The 23,423-nt window shown below is 41.9% G+C and overlaps 2 protein-coding genes across 2 annotated transcripts; one reads left to right on the forward strand and one right to left on the reverse strand.

Annotated features, from left to right (window-relative positions):
- Positions 1 to 2,712: 2,712 nt before the first annotated feature.
- Positions 2,713 to 14,454, forward strand: T265_10354 (hypothetical protein; the record flags this gene model as incomplete). Its single annotated transcript, XM_009176699.1, has 3 exons — positions 2,713 to 2,961; positions 7,822 to 8,109; positions 14,026 to 14,454. The coding sequence occupies 3 exons, from the start codon at positions 2,791 to 2,793 to the stop codon at positions 14,452 to 14,454; spliced, it is 888 nt and encodes a 295-aa protein (XP_009174963.1).
- On the reverse strand, positions 12,604 to 22,124 carry T265_10353 (hypothetical protein; the record flags this gene model as incomplete). The annotated part of the gene is made up of 4 exons (XM_009176700.1): positions 12,604 to 13,074; positions 14,450 to 14,557; positions 16,093 to 16,129; positions 21,802 to 22,124. 4 exons carry the CDS (start codon positions 22,122 to 22,124, stop codon positions 12,604 to 12,606), a joined length of 939 nt encoding a protein of 312 aa, XP_009174964.1.
- Between the last annotated feature and the right edge of the window lie 1,299 nt (positions 22,125 to 23,423).

Genomic DNA, 23,423 nt, shown 5'->3' on the forward strand with positions numbered 1-23,423 from the left:
ACAGTGAGAACATAATCCAAAAGACGACACTTACACCGACCAGACAATTTTGAGACACAGATTTTTGTTTTACTCAACGTTTGAGGACAAAACTCCCCATCACATACCGAACAAATCCTTTGGCTCTAAATTGATGTAATATAGTTTGCAACTCAGCTCTCATAGAGGGTAGTCCACGCACGATTCTAGCCCAACTTCAAAATTATCTCGTTACGCTACCGATTCCCACGGAAGAGGAATTGATTGGGTTTGACGAGTGCTCAAACGATTGATATCGTCTAACACGTAGCTCAGCTGTACTGCGTCAGAGAATTAATTGGACCGGGTAGTTGAGACAGTATACGGAAAATCATTGCCTATCGAGGTCTCACTAATTATGTGATGTAATACATATTCGACAAAAAATATTCGTTTTCTGTTCTTATTTGGGCCTGGATAGTCAGTGCAAAGATACCAACTTCACTGAGATGACATGTTCCACGAGAAGTATGCGGACAAACCTTGTTGATTTATTGGAGAATGTCTCAGTTCCGCACATTCAGTGTATATTTTAGCGCATATGGCTGTTGATGCGACGTATTTCAACACACGTTGCCGTCTGATACCGATGACAATCCAGTCAAAACAGCTCATTGCACCTGAACCCAAATCGTACGAAATTGATGAACTACACTCATTTGTACACGAATTTGGTTTTAGTTGAAGACTTAACGTGCAGTTCGCGAATTGTATTCAAGAGAATATACCACAATATCTAGAATATCGTTCCAACTGAAACAAGAGGAGGATATTTTGCAACGAATTTATTTGAAGAGTATCCGAAACGAGGGAATCCTCTGGGATTCAGCTGAGTCTACCGTTTAATCCAAATTGGTGTAAGAGAGTTGTCTCCTGTAGAGTTTCCCATGGTATGATTGCTGCAACTGCTCGTACGTAGTTTAGGCACTGCACTCAGTGCCTAAACTAGATTTACCCCTTGGAGTGGGTTGGTTGAGTGTATTGAATACGCGTGTTTTATGGCCCGTTTTCATTTCGAGGGCTCAGATAGCTAATTGACCCGAGGTACAAGGATCACATTTTTCTTCCGTGGACGTTTCATGAGACTCAGGTAAGTATTTTTGCCAAACATGTAAAATTTTTAAATATCCTCTCACAGTTTTGGTCAGATATATGCCCATCTCTAGAACTAACAAGATGGTTGTTTCATAATTTCTCTACACTCTCACTCATTCCATTAAAGGAGATGTAGAGTTATTAGCTTTTGAGATGCGAGTAAGCACATCTGTCAGTGTTTCCAGTGTCATAATTCTATTTGGTTTCTTTGGCTACATGAAATTTTTCGTGGGTGATGAGAATAGATGGATGGGCAACGAAATCTAGGGTTTTCATAAAGGAAACTACTCACAAGGTTGCTGAAAACTCTTCGACAGCCCACGACCGGTTTTGCCCTTCTTGGGGCTCATCAGGTAGGCGCAGTCCCCGAGTTTCCGTCAACCTTATGATCTACTTGAACCCAAATTGCACTGTTTTCGAGAAATATACTCATTTGCAAATCAATCTGGTGTTCACCGGAGACTCTATTGAATCTCTCGTTTATGATGTCCTCCAGCTGAATGTGCTGCACACAGGCCACCTCATGATTCAGTTGGCAGAACATTGTTTTAGAATCTCATAAACGAGAGATTCAATTGAGTCTCCCGTGAAAACCAAATTGATTTGCAAATGAATGTAGTTCTCGAAAATCTAGGGTTCTTCAAGAGGACATTGAATGCCATGTCTCTCGAGACACTCGGAATTTAATTAACCGACCGCTTTTTAAGCTGTCGTTACTTTATTTTAGCTTAAAAACCAATTTCGTGTGTGATTTAATCGTTTCTTAAAATTCACATGAAAATTTCGTTGAAAATCTCTTTGAATACTACGAAGCCATCAGTGAACTTGATCATTTAGTTCATCGCACATACATTGAATGACACCAGGGTTGAAACAAAGTGCAACATATTTCTCAGTATTTTCGTTTCATGACTAACAAATTAAAGCTGTAATGGGTTGATAACAGTCAGCTTTTTGGGTAAATATACTCAATTAGAAATCGAAACCAGTGATGCCCACGAACTCATGTTCATGGAATAAAGTCGCATTTGTGATTCACATTATCCCCTACCTGGACCAATAGTTTAAGTCTGATATAACGGATATTCAACTCAGTTCCACATGGCTTTTGGATCATTGGATGTTTCTAGCACGAAAAGCTTTGAGACAACTCACTTTCTTGCGTCCAAATGCGGAATCCATTTGCGCAGAAGTGTCTTGTGATAAACTGACAGGTATAACGAGCTGGAGAACAATCATCAGTATCCACCAAGTAAATGACTGTGGTTGTCACCGTAACAGGGAAACATTGTTGAGAAATTGTCTAAAAGTAATTTTCCAAAGCATCTATTGAAAAATGCTTTACAAAAACCATCATCAATAGAAGCCAAAAGTCACTCCAGAAGGGATTATCCTAATGTGTTTAGGATCTACACCACAAATACGATAGGTTTATTATTCAATCGAAATTTATTTCTTAGATTCTGATTAGCAAACTTGTATGTCCCACCGTGCCCACTGGGGTGATTGTTTATAGTCACTTTCTTTAACCACTCGTACTTCCAGCTTACTTTGCTATGCTGCCATCTAGTAAGCGCTGCCTGCGTTTCTGTCCTACAGACTCAAATCAACGATCGTTGCGGATGTAATGCTATCGAATTTCCATACCGAAACTCTAGCCTCCCATTCTGCTTGGCGATGGGTTCCTTCGTACACGAGGGAAGTTGTGACGTGCAAAGTTTGCAAGGAGCTAGATCAAAGGACACGAACTCTACCAAAATTGGTTCTTTGAAAAGTGAGTGTTTGGCAGAACTGGAACTGGTCAAGAATCATGTGACATGCAAGTCCGATGTGACAAGACACTTTGAAGTAAGTAGTTTGACTTCAGAAGAGTTGGTAAACAACGTTTTTGATAGGGAATCTACGAATACAAAATGATAAAATGCCAACTGAGTTCATCACGTTGAGTGCGATAAGATCGATTCTCCCACTTGATTTTAACCACTTTATTTGCATCTGACCACTTTTTATCTATCATCATGGGCCTGATAGGTAGATTCAAATCAGTCAGTCAAGGTAACCTGGTGACCCGTCTCCATCAGATGACCATAGTTCGTAATGTGTCCTGACTCGAGTCTCTGGCTTTCTTTTATGGCATGATGCTTTGTAAAAATTATGTCCGCCATCTACTGGTAAAGTCATTAAAATAGGGTGTAAAAACAACGGGAAGTCTAGAGCCAAATGTATGTCCTTTATGTCGGTTCATTTGCAGCACCGTTGTTTAGTTAGATATTATAAATAAAAGAGAAATACCCTTGAAAAAAGTCGCTTTCTCGAAGATCCTGACTTGAACATAACACACTAATCCTTGCGTCAGTAAAAGGCAGGAAAGCTTGAGAAACAATCTTGGTCTCCGCGCGCTTATTGCAACCATAACTCATGGTGGATCATCAAATGATCGATCATTTAATTTATGTTCAAAAGGCAGGAAGGCGTACACTATGTCTTTCAGTAAGAAAGAAACTAAGCATGTTTGTTTGCTATCTCCGAGGCGTTTAACAACACACCCAGCTTCGTCGTTTATATGTTAGAGGCGAACTTTCTTTTTTCTCAGTCCGTTCCATCTTGGCTGATATTTTTGTGTAAACATTCATTTTTACAGAAAAACAGAATCTTCATAGCTGAAATCCCCGCAAATTTAGTTACATTCCGAAAGGGGGATTCGGTGAATATCCCTTGATAAAATCGAGCAAACTATGAAATCTGGGTTAGATACGCTTCTTGAATCAATGTGGAGGCTATCGTAGTAATTTGTTCTGTTTGCTATTCAGGCAAGCATTTTAACTCGAATCCAGGGCTCTTTCCTAAATTTTTGTTTGCATTTAACTTTCCGTTGAAGAGAGCTTTAAGTTGATTCAGTGCTTAGCCACATACTGTCGTCAGTCACCAGGATTCTAACCGATATCAATTGTATTACTTTCATAATTATGCCATTGGTTCTAATATGATGTCTCTTCCTTGCGGAATCATTTACGTTTCGCTATCTTTGGAAACTTTGAATTGACCAATGATGTCGCTATCTTTGGAAACTTTGAATTGACCAAATAATTGAATGCCATTCGAATGAGGATACTTTGGGACAAACGACATGAAACATGTAATTTGTGACAAGCACGTTATCGTTCTTATTAAGTGGTGGTCATTAGAGAACTCTAATGCTGTTAGGAAACATGCGGACATCTGAAAATGCTTTGTACGACAATAATCACCACCCAGAGTATCCGAATTAGACTACGTTTCCATAAGATAGTTGAAGGTCAGAAATCATCCAAACTTGTGTGCTTGTTGCAAACATTTTTTGCTCTTTATGTCACAGAATGAATGTGTAGTCACAAAACTCAAACAAGGCAGAATATGACTGTGTTCTTCACGATTTGGCTGTCTATCGGTCGTCTTTTTCTGGACATTTTGCTCCACAAAGCTGAGGATCATCTTCACTGGCTCCAAGATTACTACACGGTAAACCTAATAACATAAACTAATGAAGTAGGTATTGTAGTCTAATTTGATACTTACCTCGCTCCATCTTGGACAGCTGATTTGATTCCAACGAGAATTTTGGTGGTCACGTGAATAACGGTTATGTAGTGGTTTCCAAGCACTTGTGTTTCATCTTGTGTCAAGCTTGACGGAGCAGAGGCAAAGTCACATATGTGTCGAACGAACAAACCTAATTTTCTTGCTTCCCATGTAAGCGAGAGGGTTCCTTTAGCTTACGAAACTAAGTTTACCGTCTGTTTACCTGAATGTGGATAGAGGAAGTTTGGTGCAGGTATGCAGTCGTGACCAAAAGGGCTGGCTGAAAACTCGACAGAAACAGGGTGAATTTCGCATCTCAGCAAGCAGGTTGTGGTGGAAACCATTACTCAGTTTTCGAATGGTGGACATTGGAGCTCTCGGGCTAGAGTGCAAATTTACTGACCTGTCCGTTTCCTAACCGGACCTTATAGTATCCCAGTCCTCGTGCTTCAGCTGAACGATCGATCATCATCACACAACTAAGTACTAAGTGATAGCCATCCACTCGCTTTGTTTTACAACGCAGCCGCGGAAGCTCTTATTTACATGGTCTTTGTATCTGGTTTTAAGTATGGAATACTACCTACAATAGTCGACAAAAACGACTGGAATCATGGCCAGAGGTCTCACGATGCATTCGTTTGTCATCCCGGCACGTTGAAGCGCACACGCGAAATCAAGTCCACTAGTAACCTCGTGCTCTTGTTCTCTGCTCTCATTGAATATTGTCCAACAAACTATATTTTGAGGTCTGTCCACCATTTGATAAAATAACAATCGCTAACGATGTGTACTAAGTGCTTTTCTTCGGCCTAATTCTGCATAAAAAATTCTTACGGTTTTCTTCGCTTGATGTTTCATTTGGCTTTTGATGGAATACAGGAGAACTAGCAAAGTGCTCTTCAGTTAGCATTAGCTGAACAATTATACGACTGTTTATTTCACCTTATGCTGGCTAGAGCAAATCATCGCTCCATAAAGTCTACCGAAGCATTCCACTGAACCGAATTGTTGGTGTCACCACAAAATCTAATCTGAGTATTAGCTTTGCCAGTGGCCAGACTAGTTATGTTGCCAGTATATACATTGTGGGCCAGCACCCGAAAACCAAACAGCTCGATTGAATTTGTGACTTGAAGAGAACACAGAATATCGCAATAGTTCGCTTTGTGGCATCTGTTGTTTCCTACAGACTGGATAAAATAAACTAGCAAAAATTGAGTTACTCTCCACAAGTTTGATAGCCTATGAATGTCCTCAAATTATAAGTGCAATACAAAGACATTGGTCGGTTTGGAGATACCAGTATTTTGGAGGTAATGTTTGAACATCAGACATTTCCATGGTACGTCTGTTAATTTTTGTTAGTGTGTTTCACGAAACACAGCAAAAATATCCGGAAGCTTTTCTAAAACTGCTCCACGTTCATCCTTCTTTGAAAAAAGGTTGACTCGGGTATCTACGTACTTTTGAGCTATTTGTTGCAGTATACTTTACCACAGAACACTACAACTATGTATTTATTAAGCCTAAGTAAAACGAACCCCGTCCAGAATTTCCTTATGCTCTTTTCATAAGAGTGTAATTCAGCTACATTTTGATCTAAAAGGCGCTAAAAATAGATTTTCTTAAGGTGCTTGGGAGTCTTTTTTTAGTTACTCTGAATAAGTGAATCACCCGGACAACGCGAATTGCTCAACTTCAGTGGCAAGACACAGAGCAAATGTCTACTTATATTGGCAGGAAAAATCATACCCCATCTAGTGAATTATCTGTGACTGATTCAGAACAACGGAACAATTCAACTAGTTGATTTTTTGAGAATATGCTCACCCCGCAGTCTTCACTGCAATAGTCCAACACAGTGAGAGAATAAGACAGTAGAACTCAATTTAAACTGGATTTTGTCTGGTTTCACGACGCACCAATTACCCGTTACACATATTATTTTGTGGTCCATATGTTGGTAAAAGAAACAATGACTTCATACGGGCATGGGTATAATCACTTTCGCTCTGATATTGATCTGTATAACTAGGGGGTGCAGGCAGGCGCGTAGAGCAGGACAGAAGAGACTTGAAATTTACCCGCATTTTTAATTTCCCATGTTATTGTTTCACTGTGGTGATGACATGGTCCAGTAGTTAAGATGCAAACTCACGGCCTAAATTCCAACCCCGCACCTCGAATATTCCTGTCTACGCTCAGGCAACCTGGTACTATCTCATCTCTCATGCTTCCTTCAAGTAACATAGTATCTAGGCATCGAAGGCGTGTTTTGGCTGAACAGGGCGGAAATATTTTAACTTGACACCATCATTCTGACGAGAATTCACTCGCTTTGTTATTGAACGAAATAGTTGCGATCCTATGCACAACAGAAAATGACAAGAGTGGAGGTGGGATTTTACTTACTGCTGAAATCTCCCTTCATTTCACACATTTATCTTTTATTGTACGCGACTAACAGTAAAATAAGTGTGGCTGCATTGAACCTGAAGATGATTGCAGTTTCGCGCTCTGTACGCATTATTACACAGTTCCTGTATTGCACTTAACAGCCATCCTAAAAAGCTAGGTTTCGGCAAGCATGCAAACTGTTGACTACAGTGAAAATTCACCAAAAATTCAACGTTCGCTTTGACGTGGTTTCAACCAAGCAATCCCGAATTCGGAGAGGTGTCACTGCTGTGCCATCCGGACACCAAACAGTATTACTGTCTGACTTGTATTCATCACCCAATCTTTTATAGGGAAACAATAGACGAAAGTTGTAGACCTTTCTGGATTCGTCCTTGAAACCCATCCATCAGCGATTGACTTTTCATTTTTTCACTAGCAAGGATTACAAGCCAGCAACAATGACAAGTTCCTTCTGTCTGAATTGGACTGATCTATCAAACGCAGAATGCTTGGAACTTACTGAGAGATTGTCTTCTCAGAAGGGTACGGTAAACAGTCGGTAGTCTATAGCTATGTAACGTTTCACTTAGTCACCTACTTACTTGGCTTGTTGAAGTATTCGTGTCAAAACTCGTATTCGTGTTACAAAACTATCGATTGTTCATCAGCCTCTTCTGAAACATGGACTGATCAATGTTCATTTGAAGCCTGAGACCGACTATGATCTCCATATCCATTACCATCTAGGGTGACGTTGTTCCATCCTGCACGTTGCCATGCCAGTTCTTCTCCTACGAAACCGACCGCTCCACCTCCACTTGGCCAACCAAATCCTGGCAGCTAGGCTGGTTGGGTACGAGAGCGGGAAGGATGATTTTGGACAGACCGGAACTGGCCTCTTACCGCGAAGCCAGGGACCTGATGCAACAACCGAATGGAGATGTTCGTGCACAAACACTGCTATCCCAGACCAATGTTTTGGAAAAAAATCTCCTGGCGATAATGATCATCCGGCCGAACTTCAACTTGCATAATGTAAGTTTCCAGTGGAAAGCGAATAAATATCTTTATCGCCAATAACTTGGATGGGCGTGACGTTTGGGTTCAGCACATCCTATGCTTCTTGATCCTGGGCTTCTACATTCAGCCATCCGGTGTGGTTCCTATAGTGCTTTCAAAACTCTTCCTGAATTACAATCCAGGCAAGTACAAAATTGTGCAATAAAGGGTTAATCGATACTGCACTACGGTAAAACGATTGGTTCGCTCGTCTGTTCACAAGCCAGATGGACAACGAATTAAGTAACCTTACAGTTCGAATTGTATCACAATATGAGAACACCAATGAGGATCTCGTTGGGCACTGTAAACTGAATTGAAGCTTGCCAAGGATACCCTCTTAAAACCTTCTATTTTCCACAAGTGATGAACGCAAAAACGTCATATGGGTTGAAAAATTAATGGACGACTGGAAAGAAAACTACATGGAATGAACAAGTTACTTGTGAGTAGTTACAAAATTGACAGAAGATGCTGACTGGTACTGGTTACTAGCTAGAGTGGACCATTCCTGTCAAATTCCGCCCACTGAAGAATGACTCGTTTGCGAAGTACACTTATATGCACATCAGTCTGGATTAGGCTGGAAATGCAAATTGAATCTCCCATTTGCGAGTGCTCAGTCAAGAGTGTCGAAACCGAATGCTCAGAATATTGAACGTTCAGGGGTTTCGTGCTCAGCCCAGCAATTAGTGGTTTCCTCCGAAAAATCGGTGCACGTGTAACCAAGCCTAACTGGTCAAACCGAGAGACGAATCACGTGAAAAGAACTCGAATGTCTTGATCATTCAGAGCGTTACTCAACTTTCGTGGAACTGACCCATCATCCAATAGGAGCGTTAAATGCATTGACATTATTAGACTGACGGACGCGGAAACCACATACCTACACACCATTTTTCGTTTTGGAAACAAGAGTTGGTCCGTTATCGTCAAAAAGTTTGTCAGAATGAGACCCATAGTTTTTACTGCCAGAATGTTGGATTTCACGGAACTTAAGGTTGCCTTATGTTGACAGCGGACCAATGAGAACGAATTGCCATCCTGAATTATGCGCTTGACGACTATCGGATGGACAGATTAGTGTTTGTCTAAATACTCAAGACGTATACCTTGGTTATCGTTCAAATTGATTTTACCTGGCAGAAGCGGAGTTGCATGCATTTTTGGTGTACTGTAAGGAGTACTCTTCGGAATAGTCTTGGAATTTTTTATTATAAAAAATACTGAAGAAGACAACTCACTGTTCGCTGCAAGTGTCGTTGGCCAGTACAGGTTAGAGTTTAATATATGATGCTCTGCTCTTTTTACTTTCTCACAACCCTACTTATGGTGTATTATTCTTGCTCTATGACTGGATAATTAGGACCAATTCTATGCCGTCTAGGGTATTATGTCTAAAATTCCATATTGCCATATAAAGCAAAACCCGTGCGTTTGTGGAACTCCATAACGCGAAACCAAAACGGGCAAAACTTCATTTCTAGTGAAAGTAAACCCCAAACAACAATTATTTTTAGTGACGCTTTCAGATATATGAAGCGCTGGATCACCGTTTTACAAGTCTAGCAAGACTTGCCAGTGGGAAAACGAAAGATGACATTGCGGTTACTTCAATCATAAAATGGGTCTTAAACGGCCTGGGCATTGGTCAAACCTAAAAAGGTATTTTATAGAACAAGGAACAACATGCCACAGTAAAGTGAATGGCCAAGTGTGGTAGTAGCTGAACACAGTATTCGGCATGTCTTAAGTCTCTGACAGGCAACACAAAGCACGATCTGTCTAAGATGATCAAACCTCCACCTTCAGTAATTATTACTTCATGCACCTATCGACAGTCATCATACAGTGTTCTAGCCACTTCTCACATCGAGCAGGACACGATCTTCTCCCCTCTGTTCTTTGGTAAATGATAAGACGGAAAGCCACTGATAGGCCAATAGCGTATCTCTTACGTCCATTTGCATCGAAGTCTGAAACCACTAAGTTTCTATTTTTCTCTGCTTCCTGTTTTCACTTAGTCAATACACACTTGTGCACTCCGTTGCAGGCCGATGCATGGATGTCCAGGCTTTATGGGCCGTTTCGTCAAACGTCAGTGGGCATTTTGATGATTCTGTCATTTTGCTTTTTGGAAGAGCAGAGTGTCCAAACTATGGTGATGGCGCGATTATGCCTTGTGTCATTTACTGAAGTGAATTAGAGGCCAGGTTCATTTGGAACGTGTGATACCTAACATCCATTAGTTAGGCCAAATATGGACTGGAGCTAGGCACGTAATATCCAAATGGATGTGTTTTGATAGATGAAAATAGGGAACATGTATCAGGACAAACTGTATTGCAAATAATCATACCGCTTAGTACGTCTGTCCCCAGGCCAGCGTAAAGTATCAGTGAAAAAGACTGATGACACCATTGGACCATCGATGCATTAAGAGATATTGGATGAGCAAAATGACAATTTTGCCGATCCGGATTGGCTGTCGTCGAAACGTTCACCCCGACATTATGGGCTGACGTGAAGTGGAAGGGAATTGCAGGGAAAGGAAATGATCAGTCACTTGTGATTGATCACAACACGCGGCTTAGATAAAAAGACTCTGAATTTCAAGAACTGTAGACATAAGGGAACTTTGGATTTTCGGTTTGACTAATTCAGACAACCATTTGTGTGAAAATGTAAACAAACTGCAGACAGAGAGTAAAGATAACTTTCCGAAAAATTCTTTCTCGAACCCATGAGATAATAAAACAATTATCGGGAGGTTTGTCAATCACACATAGTTGTGATTAACGAGGATTCCACATCGGTTGGTTTCTCCTGGGTCAACTCGTAGTCACCACACTAACCATCCGGCTGCTAAGCAATTCGTCCAAACTGACCAGAGTGGCCTGAGCTTACGAATTAGGTGTTCTTCTTTTGAACCGTGCAAGCAAGGTGCGAAGCCCTCAACGGTTGCCAAAAATAGCAATCACATAGTTTTATAATATTGGAGTGGTGTGCGACGGACGACTACGAATGTTAACTTCGACCACATGCCCAACAGCTGCATTCCTTGTTTTCAATTAATGGCTTTTAATTAACCAGACGGGGTAATGGCCATGTTGTCTCTACTCAGCTGCACTATTCAAGTCGGCAGACAGTATAGACTGATAAACGGTGTAGCAATGGGTCTGTCATATGGTCACCTATTCACTGACACGAATGACCGAATTAGAAAGCGGAGGATTATAAGGCACCAGTGAGCTGTGTAAAGAATGTTGATGACAACTTTACTGCACAACTCGGTCGTGTGGATGTTCTATGAGAACAACTTCACGCACGAGCTAACTAACCTGAGCTGTATGCCATTTCTTAAAGTGCGCTTAATTGGCCGGACTGAGAGGTACCTTTCGCAACCTATGTACCGTAAGCAAACTACAGTCAACCAATGCATCAGCTTGTCAAACGTTGTTCTCTCAAAACGCACAGGTAGTATAGATAACAGTTGGCACAAACAGCCCTAGGGTTTGCCCATCAGACAGTCTTGGATCTAAGCTACTAATTCAGAAAGCGAATCTTACACAGAACATTTACTCCAACAAGTTTACTGGTAATAACATGCACCAACCAGGGAGAAAAACCAATTTCATTATCAGTGGAAGAGGAAGCACTGTTTATCGAACTGCAGTTTAGGAACAAAGTCTTTAGGAAACCCGCCGCCACACGAATTTTGAAAATCGTTAGTCAAACTCCGTACAGCAGTAACAGTGATTCACCTTGCCGGTCAGACTACAGTTGTTCGAAATCTGAAGGTCAGGGTAAAATGACTGCAAGTTTATGTTTAGTTATTTCAGCCTATGTGTAATCCTGGTGCACCAGACAGACCTCGGATATCCCGCTTGGCTAGTTAAAAGCCGGTAAATGAAAGTAAAAAACGTAGTAGTTGAAACTTTAGTCAACACAAATCATAATGCGGAGCGGAGATTGGTTTTCCTAGTCGCCTGTCATGTACCAATTCAACGTTCCAATACTATCTGGTTACTACTCCTGGCAACGCCTGAGAGCCTCGCAACTTGCTCGCACCGTTCAGTTCCGTGAAAGGAAAAACAACTTTTCAGTAAGCTCAGGTCACCCTTGTCTATCTGGACGAATCGATTAACAGCCGGATAGACAGCTCGGCGATTATGAGTTGACCCGGAGGGAATCCATTCGATGTAGTATATATACTGTATGACGACTAACCACAACGATGTGCGGTCGAAAAAGCTCCCGAAAAGTGTTTTACACTCATGTAATTGCATGGGTTTGAGCGATCTTTTGTCAGAAATGTATCCTTATTCTCAGCCTGCTTTCTACTAAGGTTCGATGGGTATTCTATAGAGGAGAATGTTGGTTGCTCAGGTAGCGTAGATGGTGGTTGGTTTGTTCGCTGAGCTAGGTAATTTGATTGCAAACGGTTCGTCACCTATCGAGGTGATATCATCAGTGTGTTATTGGGGAACGTAGTGGTACGTAGCGGTGGGTTTGTGCTTGTGCGTTGAGTAGGGTCACGTGTGTGTTAATATACGTGCTGCTAGCCGGGGATGATCTTTGATCGCGATTAGTTGTTCGGTCGGGCGGTTCCATTGGTTGCTCCGTTATCCTGTGTTCTAATTCGCCGATGCCCACATGAACTTTGAGCTTGGCATCTCCTGCCGTCGTAATCTGTTCGATGCTGGAGTAACCTTTGTCCTTTCGATCCCCGGCGTGAGACCCAAGGAGTTCCTGGTTTCTTTGTTTGTGCATCCAATATTCGGTCCTCCTTGAGTGTTCCGGTTGAGATGTTGGTTTTTTTGCAGGTAGACGTGCGTAGATTGGATCCATTTCGATGCACCGGTTGATCAAATCTGCCGTGGAGTACCATAATTCCAGAAATTCTCTTCCGTGTCTGTAACAAATTCTACGTCGGACCAACTGGGAGGAAATCATGCACATGAATAAAGGAACACAACACGACTGTCAGGAGATATGACCCCCTGTCCTAGATATCCATAAACGAGGAACAAGAAAGCCACAAGTTCGATCTGCAAAACGCAAAAATTCTGACATACGGAAACACGACACAAAATAACGGAGCAACCAATGGAACCGCCCGACCGAACAACTAATCGCGATCAAAGGTCATCCCCGGCTAGCAGCACGTATATTAACACCATCCCCCGCTAGCAGCACGTATATTAACACACACGTGACCCTACTCAACGCACAAGCACTAACCCACCGCTACGTACCACTACGTTCCCCAATAACACACTGATGATGTCACCTCGATAGGTGATGAATCGCTTGCAACCAAGTCAACGAGTCAACGACCATTCGATGGGCATATTGGAAGTTTGACCTGATTAGTCATGGATCCTCACATTGGGCCAAACAATCATCAAATCAAGTGCTTGGAATCCTACTGGATTTTCAGCCTGAGGTCTTGACTGGGTGCCGAAATCTCCAGCCACAAAAACGTCTTCCTCTTTATTGAGAATCCTCACAAAAATATAGCAAAGTCATTCGCGTGACCATCTGAATAAATGCTTCAAACCTCACCTCTCTATCTGAGCTCAATAACTTTATTCACAAAGTGGTTTTCGGATACCGCTTCTAAATCCTGCGGAAGCCTCTACTTTGCATTGTCCGCATTATACTGCCCCTAAAGTTGGTCCTACAAGGAGTTCGGGGCCACATTGGATTCGGGTAGCGTTGAGAGGATTGAGTGCAATGTGGTGTAGAATGTAAAAATTGCTTGTAGAAATTCCTAGAAAAACGTTGCCCACTGCAACCAATACGTTGGATTATTACATCTTATCCCATGACGCTGTAATTTGACTTGGAAGATCCCATAATAAACTATTCGTCTCTTTTGAAATTCAGGTTGAAGAGAAGGAAGTTCTGTCACTCACAAGTTTGTTATCTCAGACGGGTGGTCTACTATCCATTTGGATTGGGATGAATATCATGTCTGTGATTGAACTATTCGAATTGTTGGTCCACTTGTTCGGTACGTGCAAACAGCCAGAGAACAGAAAGAATATGAACAAGGATTCAAGCCACCAATCAAGGGTCGTCCGAAATGAGCAAGAAGAGACCGAGGATGGAATGCACATCGCTGATAACCTATACAACGGTAACGAAGAAAGGATCTCACAAAACTCTATTATCCAGCATCCGAAAAACAACAGCAACAACGCTTCCAATCGCCGACTCAACAAACGCCGAACAAAATGTTTGAAGAGGACGACGTGTCAGCGAGCGAGGCCGTCTTCTACTAATCTCGAATGCTCTGAACGCTCCTTACCGTAATTCCTATCTTTGTGTCCCTTCCAAATTCCAAACCACCAGATTCTTCGCTTCTTTGTAACCGAAGAACTGGTACCAGCATGCTGTACGGCAACGGAGTATCTAACTGAAAATCCTGTATGACATAAAATTCCCGACAATGAATGGACCACCTTATGTATTTCCTTCGAATCACACCATTGTTCACTTCCGTGTATTCGTCGATGGCTTCAAAAATCGATATGCGTAGATACTATCCTAATTATGAGTGTGCTGAAAATTCTTCGGCATTGTTTTACTAGATTCGCCCTTTTATGGCTCGTCATGAGAACTGATAGTGTAAGCCAGACTCATTTGAACCTTACTTTAGTCTCACGTTAACACCAAGTCTGCAGAAAGCTGTTCCATTCTACACTGAGGTGAATTCAACATATCTGTCAAGATGAACTGAACAGGGTCAGACAGTTAGCTGCTAATAATGATGATGATAGGATTGGTTCAGCTTTTGCATCCTTTCGATGCCTGGATTCCATATCACCCAGAGGAGGCACAAGGGCCGAGATACTGCCAGGTTGCCCGAGCCTAGACAGAGGTTGCGTTTCAACAAGGGCCGGATACTGCCAGGTTGCCCGAAGCCTAGACGAGGTTGCGTTTCAACCGTGGACCTTCCGGTTCGCGCCTTAACTACTGAGCAATTTTGAGCTCCCAGTTAGTTGTTAGCCAGATGTGACACATTGAGTTAAACTGTAATGCACTATACTCGGCTTATGTGAACATTATTGCAGCGCAAAAAACTTTCACAAATATGCCAGGGATAAAAAATCCGGAAACATCGTGGCAATATACTGGGACATCACTAGACCAGATTTTGAAGGAAACCTCAAACTAACACCGTCCTCTCTGATACTAATTTTGATATATTGTACGTCACCTATGCCGTCTTTTGGAGTAGAATTACAGCCTTCTTGTTGTAACCACACCGCTTTAATAGATGGCTCGGTAAAACTCGACGAACACCACAAACCCTGCAATAAGTAGCGTAATATAAAACAACCGCAACCTGATAAAGGTCGAGCCTAATTGGTGGATCACGAAAACATTGAAATTTTGCGGTGAGAGCATGGGGCCACTGTTGTTAGATCCTAATATGGCCGTCGATTCTAACGACGCTTAACCAGTTTCCTTTATTACGTCACGGTCAACGTTTTCGTATATTGTGTGCAAACATCCCCGGGCAAATTATCCAGCATTCGTCTTCCAGCCAGTTGACCTCTGTTGAGAGTCCTACCAGAGGCAGGCTGTCAGTACAAACGTACCGCTGATTCAACGCCAATTCCGAGATCGATAAACTTCCTAGACCTTCCTTTAATTTATAAATGGGAACAGGAAGTCATTGCGGTAACCAAACAAGGAACAGTTTGAAGCAGATCCAAGAACTCTGTGTTCTCACGAACAACATCTTGGAGAATAACTGAAATGTTCTAAAGGATGCAGCAGTAAACATGATGAGAGGTATCCAGCGATTCCCTTAGTTCGTGACGTAAGGTATGAGTTAATCGTACAAAAAGCAACACGGTTTTTATAATGATGAAAATGTTTTTCCTAAACTTGGACAAGTCCATTAACCTATCCGGTCCGCACAGTAGAGACCACAGAAATTACTTCTCGCACCACTGCAGATTTATCGCCCTGGGATACCCTGAGAACAAAAAGAGTAAAAAATTAAAATATCAACAGACTGCTGCGGCTGCACAACGTTCGGTGGTTAATCACGGTTTAATTTGTCCCTGGTCCATTTGAATTTTATTCACTTCGAAATGCTTAGTTTGTGAATACAGTTTGTTCAGGAACAGACAGCTGAACACGCTATTCCCTGATTCGAGTAGGCTGATAACCTACACTAGTTAGAACTCGAGCGTAAAATTACTAGCCACGGTTCGGTCTGTTTTGATTATGCGGCGACGGTCACGGAGAGTTTGGTGGCAAACTCTCTATTATCAGTCTGGATGAAACCATCAGTGCGTAGCGGAGCAGAGGCACATCGTAGTTTAGCGACGCGCCAGCTAACTACATACCGCTATTGTTAATATAAATTTTACAAGTGAATAATTCAGTTGGACTACCGACATTCTCTGTAATAACAAATATACCAAGGAAGAGATAAACTCTATCTGAATAACCGTAGATGCGTTGACCAGCTTCCTGACTTCAGCAATTGAGTGAATCCGTCCATTAGCGGTTGGTCACCCACGTCATTTGAAGCTACTATTGTTTTTCACTTCGCATGAGCTCATCAAGACACTTTTTGCATTGTATGTCGCTCATACCACCAACCATCTAACTTCTCTCATCGGCCATCCATATCAGGTTAACTCCGTCACACTTTATATGGTCCGTTGAGTTGATGATAACTGTCTCGTGGCAAACATTCTCATGCGGTTGGTCCCGCTTAACTACACTTGCCACTTTCACTCGACCCCGTTGCGACTGTTAGCAAAGGCCATATTTCAGCCCTGACAGACTATGGGGTCGCGTCGGTTTTCTTCACTTTATCAATTAATCTAGCTAAGATGAACAATTAGTTCCACCTGATTGACCTTTCGGTGGCATATACGGCGACATTTCAGTCTAATTTTCTGATATCATCAGAGAAACAAACAGATAAAAAGCGTTATAATCAGTATACGCCATCAATCATGCAAAATAAATAGAGTATATAGATGAACATGTTTTCGTGGAGCACTAGAAACGTTCCTACATCAGTGCCGGTCAAATCAGTGAGGTCAATGAATCGGATTGGCTGAGTCATGAAAGTGGAATCAGACGCATTTAGGCCCTTCAGTTTTTTTCTGGGCACTATCCCCGATAAATTCAATATAACATTAAATATCGTGATAAGCTTATTATTGCCAGTATACACTTTCAATCAAAAATTGCTTTCCTTTCCCATGTGCGAAACACGCAGTCGTGTAGAAACCGACGAGTGACTATAATATGATTATTTGGGTGATCGATAACGTGAATGAATCGAGACCAACTCAACTGGACGGCTTGACAAGCAATGAGTGAAGCATGCACCCAGTTTAGCCGGAAGGTTTTGACAGCAGCGTTCATTTATGCAATTAGTCAACTAGCTGCATGGATGTTCACTAACCCAATATTTTCCCCTCTGCCTCGTGTGATACAACTGTCGAATTTTGTATTTAAAAAAGACAGCTCCTAACACTCTGTCAAACAGATCGAGATGTGAATTTCGACTCAACCAAATTTTTAGTGTATGCGGATGTGGTGGATGGCAGTATGTGTGATTTGGCATTTTGGTACTACAAAAAAAGCCCACTGAATGATTCGGATAGTCAAATCGATGATACACTCTGACTACGGTCGGATGCATTACCAATGGATGATAAGAAATCACTCTAATCATCACTTGTCTCCAAAAACAATTTGCCTTCTTTGTTTCATATTGCGTTTGTCATTGTTCAAAGAATCGTGATGGTATCTTCAAAGTGTTACTAAAACCCCACCGGTATTGAGTAATACCCGCAGAACTGTTGCCAAACTTTACGGTACTGTGTTATCAAGAGGCAGAACAACGTATGTCTAATATGGGTTTTCCTATGTCAAAAACTATACCGCGAAATCAATACAAAAAACATCCGGCAGTGCCATAAACCCCGACAATCCGATGAGGGAGAACGTTTAAAAGTTAGAGCGTGCAACAGAGACAGAGTCGTGGTTTGGGTTATCGGCTCAGCGGTACAAAGCAGGCGATGAAGTAGTTCGGGTTTACAGATCCCGGCGGTGCAGGTGCTGGGTTGAAGCCAGATGCTCAAGGTTTGGTCAGCGACAATATAGAGATAATAATAATGATGATAATAACAGTAACAATAAAGGATTATGAGTTTAAGTTGAGCATGAAGATGGTTGAGCAGGAGTGATTGCTGAGGTCTGTGGAGTACTTTTTGTTCGTTTGTGGTCATTTAACACATGGGGCCACGTTCCTCTAACGAGTGCTCATATATAAGGACCAGTGGGTTAAATGTTGCATATTACTGCTCCAAGTTGATATACTGTGGCCAACACAAAAGTCCCGGGGTGAAACGTCCGTGTACGTCATTCGATGTAATCCTCGTATGGCAGAGTGACTACAATTGAACATCGGTGGCAGTCCGAACAAATGGTTTCTTCATTGGCTTTTGCTGACCGACCACCAAGCCGCACTCAATCTTAATACAGTACGCAATTCAGAGGAGGCCAGACAAGCTTGGCAGCCATTTTCGTGACTAACGACCTTTTGTTCTTTTGTATGACTTGGCACATGTGCCTCCAGAAACACAAAGATAGACAATGTTGAAGAAGGTTAGTGTTCAGGAGCAAGACTCTGACAGAGAATTCAACTCGAACCTTGCAATCTGAAACGAACTGATAAATATCGCGCTGGGATTCAATTCACTATTCGAAAGAACTTATCAAATAAAGTTCAGTAAACTGCTATCCACACACTGCCATTCTACGAAACCACACAAAGTCAAAGTCCAACTTAAACGAAAGTGAAATAAATCCTGTATACTGAAGAACAATACGTTATATCACATAAATAACAATTTTCTGTCACAATGTAGGAAGCGACGAACAGTCGCTCTCAGTCGCTCAAGCCTGTCGATACTGAGGACCAGATGGTGTGCATTTCCCTGTGTTCTGGAACCCATTAAATCCAAAAGAGACTGGTTTCTATGGTGATTCAGTAGAAAATTTTCAGTAAAAAACCTTTCACTCACTGACATTTAACCGCAACACCTCATCGGTTGTCTGCAACTAACACAAGGTGGGACTACTATGAATTTATTCCCGACAGTAGCCTGAAGACAAACGGTGATGACATTTTTATATAATCGGTGACTGTGATAAATCCGTAGTTGACTAAGAACACGTGCACAAAAATGGTCCTTTGTTATATTGCTTATGGAGGTTAATGCAAGGTAGTCAAAACACCGATGAGAGATACCAAATTTAGCCCATATTGCTTTTCTCCTATTTGTACACTGTGCTAAAGCTGTTTGCACCAAACCATGGGACTATATTTCCATCAAATTAATAAGGGCCTGGTATTTAACTACAGCCTTTTCCTACACTCCCCGCACATCACGGTCGCTCCATTTGAAAAGACAGGGCATTTTCCGTAAATGAAATGCTTCACATACAAAGAACGGAAAACATATCCGAGAGGATAGCCTCTCTTATGTACTTTGATAAAATTAACTCAAAATGAGGTACCTCTCCCAGTTAAGGACACACGCTAGCCTCCGCGGCTCTGTAATGTCCACTCAGCGAAGACTTAGGGATTACTCAAATGCTTACAAGAAACTCCAACTAGCGAACACACTTCATCTGTCGTGAGACGGCGACGCAGAAGTTATCTGTAAGCTTTCACAAAACGAGATCACTGACAGGCACAACTAGTGACGAATTATGAACTAAATTCAAACCAGCTCTGTTATTCTGAATCAAAGTAAATATCAGTATCCACCTTTCAAAGCATGATCTTAATGAGCTATGTGTTCTTCATCCTGTCTGATGAATAATCAATACACACGCAGACGAAAATGACTCAGAGCTAGGGGTTTTGTAATTAACGACTTCTCGCTGAGAGGTACAAGTGTGGGATCCCTGCGAAACTTGCTTGAAAGAATCCTGCTGTGTCCAGGGGAGGAAAATAGTTAGGAACTACCTCCTCCCAAGAGAGGAGGTCATCAGCCTTCAATAGGATTTCCTGCCTTTGGAGGGGCACCAAACACCGACCTAAGGATTCCGCAAATCGACCTCCCAGTGACTGACTTCACCCCTTCCTCACAAAAACTATGTAGAAAGTGTAGCAAAACCCCACATGCTTAGGGGGTCAAGCAACAATTTAAAAAGGGATCAGTTAATCGGTGAAAGCTGGCCCATGGATGGCTTTTAGCTGTTCTAAACCCAAAAAATTAGATGAATGGTGGTCTCAAACCACAAACCAGGAGTGTATTGTGTTTAACAGCCCCACACTGTGATCAATAGTATCAATCTAGACATCCGTTCTCCATGTCTAAACCCCTGAGCTCCGATATGACCAATCGTCGTCTTACGATAGATGTATACCGCAAAATATTCAGCATGCACCTAGATCTACTCTAAATAAGAACGCGTCTGGTACTAGTAAAGACAGTCCTACGCCAAATCAAATTGTAGTGTATCGCATATCCACTGTCTATATGGAACGGTATTTCACGGAGAACTGACCAATACTTAACCGCAAAATCTGGTGCGGGAAAAGATACAAGCTCAAATTTGTTTTGGGGATGGCAGCTGGGAAGTGACCTTTAGGTAGAACGAGCTTATAAGCTGTTCTTTTGCTCAGAAACTCCAAATTCCCTCCGCCTACAAAATAAGATGATGATAACTCTAGACTCACAACTAAAATTGACAACAAATTTTTTGGCAACTTAAATTTTTCGACATCGATTTTCAACAACGAAGTAATAGGGATGGAAATATGGTGACTAAGCTTATTTGATGAGCCCAAAATGGGCGAAACAGGTTGCCAGCTTATGCATTTTTCATTCAATGTCACGATTTTTTTGTTTTCACTGGTCTCGATCGTCCTGACATGTTCTCACTTGTCAGTATCAACAACTTCGAGGAGTTTCTCCACGTTCGAATCGTCTACTGTCAGATATTAGTAACACTTTTAATCTAGAGACACCCACGCAAATACCTAATAACGGTGCTTATTGACAACCATGATTGGATGATATAAATGTCACTTGCGCCAAACTATTTTCCGCTAAAATATCTAACTCAAAATGATTCCCTGACAACCCCAAGATGTACGAATGAACCATCAGTCTTTAGTACAAGTCTGATGAACCATGAATGTTTCGCCATTTTCATCACCCATCACGCTTCTGAAAGATTATCACCAGATGGTATGGTCCATTGAAAATCCAATAAAATAATTTCCAATGAAACTAGTTACCAATGAAGTCAAGGCGGTCCGCACACACACATCTGTTGGGAATCATCACCAGAATCATAACCCCACTAATCCCCAAGGCGATTCAAACCTGCATCTCAATGTATCAGCGCAGGTTAACTTTGATGGTGAGCTTAATTTTTTTAATCCGTATTTACGTATTCGTATTTACGTACAGCCCAAAAGCTTTATTGTAAGTAATCTACCATTTTCTTCGAATCAGGAATTGGTATTCAGGCAGGTGCTTTGGATCGGAGCCAGACTGGATTTATTGAATAGATGTTTTCTCAGATCATTGAAGATCGGTCCCCCTGCTTCTTTTCTAAGTTCCTCGTCCGGTTGCTTGTGCAGTTCAGGGCTACGTGGTTTTTTTGTGTTTTCTTGCTCCTCCCGGTCGACAAATAGGGTCAATTCCAATATGCTTGTTGATAGCTTCTTCGGTGGAGTAACACGCTTCCATAAATTCGCGCAGATTATTCGCTCCCGCTTCAGCCAATGTGCGAGCGTCACTCCAGTCGAACTCGTGCGTGATTTGTGTGCACGGGGATGAGAGAAAATTGATCGTGTCCTTTTGTAACGAGCTTATGTTCATGTGTTCTTGTGGAGAGCTTCCATCCTGTTGTCCTATATATCGTTTGTCGCAGTCTTTGCATGGGATCCTGTATATGGCACTGTTCTTCCTCATTGGATTTAAATTTCCTTTCCGGCTCGATAGTGTCCTCAACAAAGTGTTCAACAGGTTTGTGCTGTCGTAATAGCCTCGTGATCATTTCGGCGCGTGAGAATGTTCAGTTTTAAAGCCTATGTGTATATAACATGTTTACTTTCCTTTCTAATAACTTGTAACTGCTTACTTCGTGCTTACTAATGAATGATTTTGCAGCGGAGGTTTTTCCTACTTCCACTGGTACTATGCGTTCAACACATTTTGACTGAATCCTTATGATTAGCATGGCATTGATGGTGTGGCCGACTGCGCGCATCCAATAGATGTCTGCTTTACGGCATGTTCGCCATACACGATAGCTAGGACACCTCCAGACCGAAAAGTACATGTGCAGAGAACGATGTGTCTCAAACGCCATCACTGGATAGCATGTGCGTTGGCGCAGCATACTAAACACGGCTTAGCAATATACAGGCAGCGGGGTGGGAGTGAAAATGGCCAGGGCAGGAACGCAGCGATTGGCTGGACAAAAAAACAAGCCAGTGACCATATTTGGTCAACTAGCCATCCTGTTTTTACGCATTAGCTCTGTATGTTTGGAGGGCAGCACAGCTGTGATTTTGGTCTCCTGTCTCCTCCTTGTCACGTAGTCCGGCAGACCCGATCCAGGCGTCACCTACAGATGTTCTCACGCTACAGCGATCGAAGATGTCAAGGGAAATTCCAGCACACCTCTTTTCTCATTCCAAAAAACTGGATGATGTGCNAAACTGGATGATGTGCGAATTTGATTCCTGCTTACAAAAACTGCTACCTTGAACTTTGTTCCTTACAATCAAATTCTTTCTCAGAAACGCGGTGTGTTATATACTGATCCCAATGTAACGTTATAGGCTGTATTATAAAAACCCACCGATATTCGGATGTATGAATTCATTGTTGACTTGGCTTACATACAAACAACGACCAAAAGCCATTAGGAAAACCGTAGAAATTCCGTACGAGTCAATCTGTGTTTAGGTTAGGAGGTAAATTTGGTTTAAAAAATCATGAGAGATATTAGGTCTTTTTTGTAGGCTTCCTGAAGACAGGGAACCTTCAACGTAGGACACAAGCCTTTCTCCACATTGTATGCTGTTTTCGGAGGATAACTGTAATGAGGCGAATGAGTGGGTCGTTCTGGTGTCTGACAGCAAGTGCAGAGATGTGAATCGGGAAACCTAGAAGAGGCTGACCTTAGTTCGTGCCACAAAAGCGCCTAAACGAGTGGAGTTTGGGTTGACCATAGTTATTTCACAGTGAGCAATAACCGACTGG

Source organism: Opisthorchis viverrini, assembly GCF_000715545.1.
Source record: "Opisthorchis viverrini unplaced genomic scaffold opera_v5_358, whole genome shotgun sequence".
Taxonomy (NCBI): Eukaryota; Metazoa; Platyhelminthes; class Trematoda; order Opisthorchiida; family Opisthorchiidae; genus Opisthorchis; species Opisthorchis viverrini.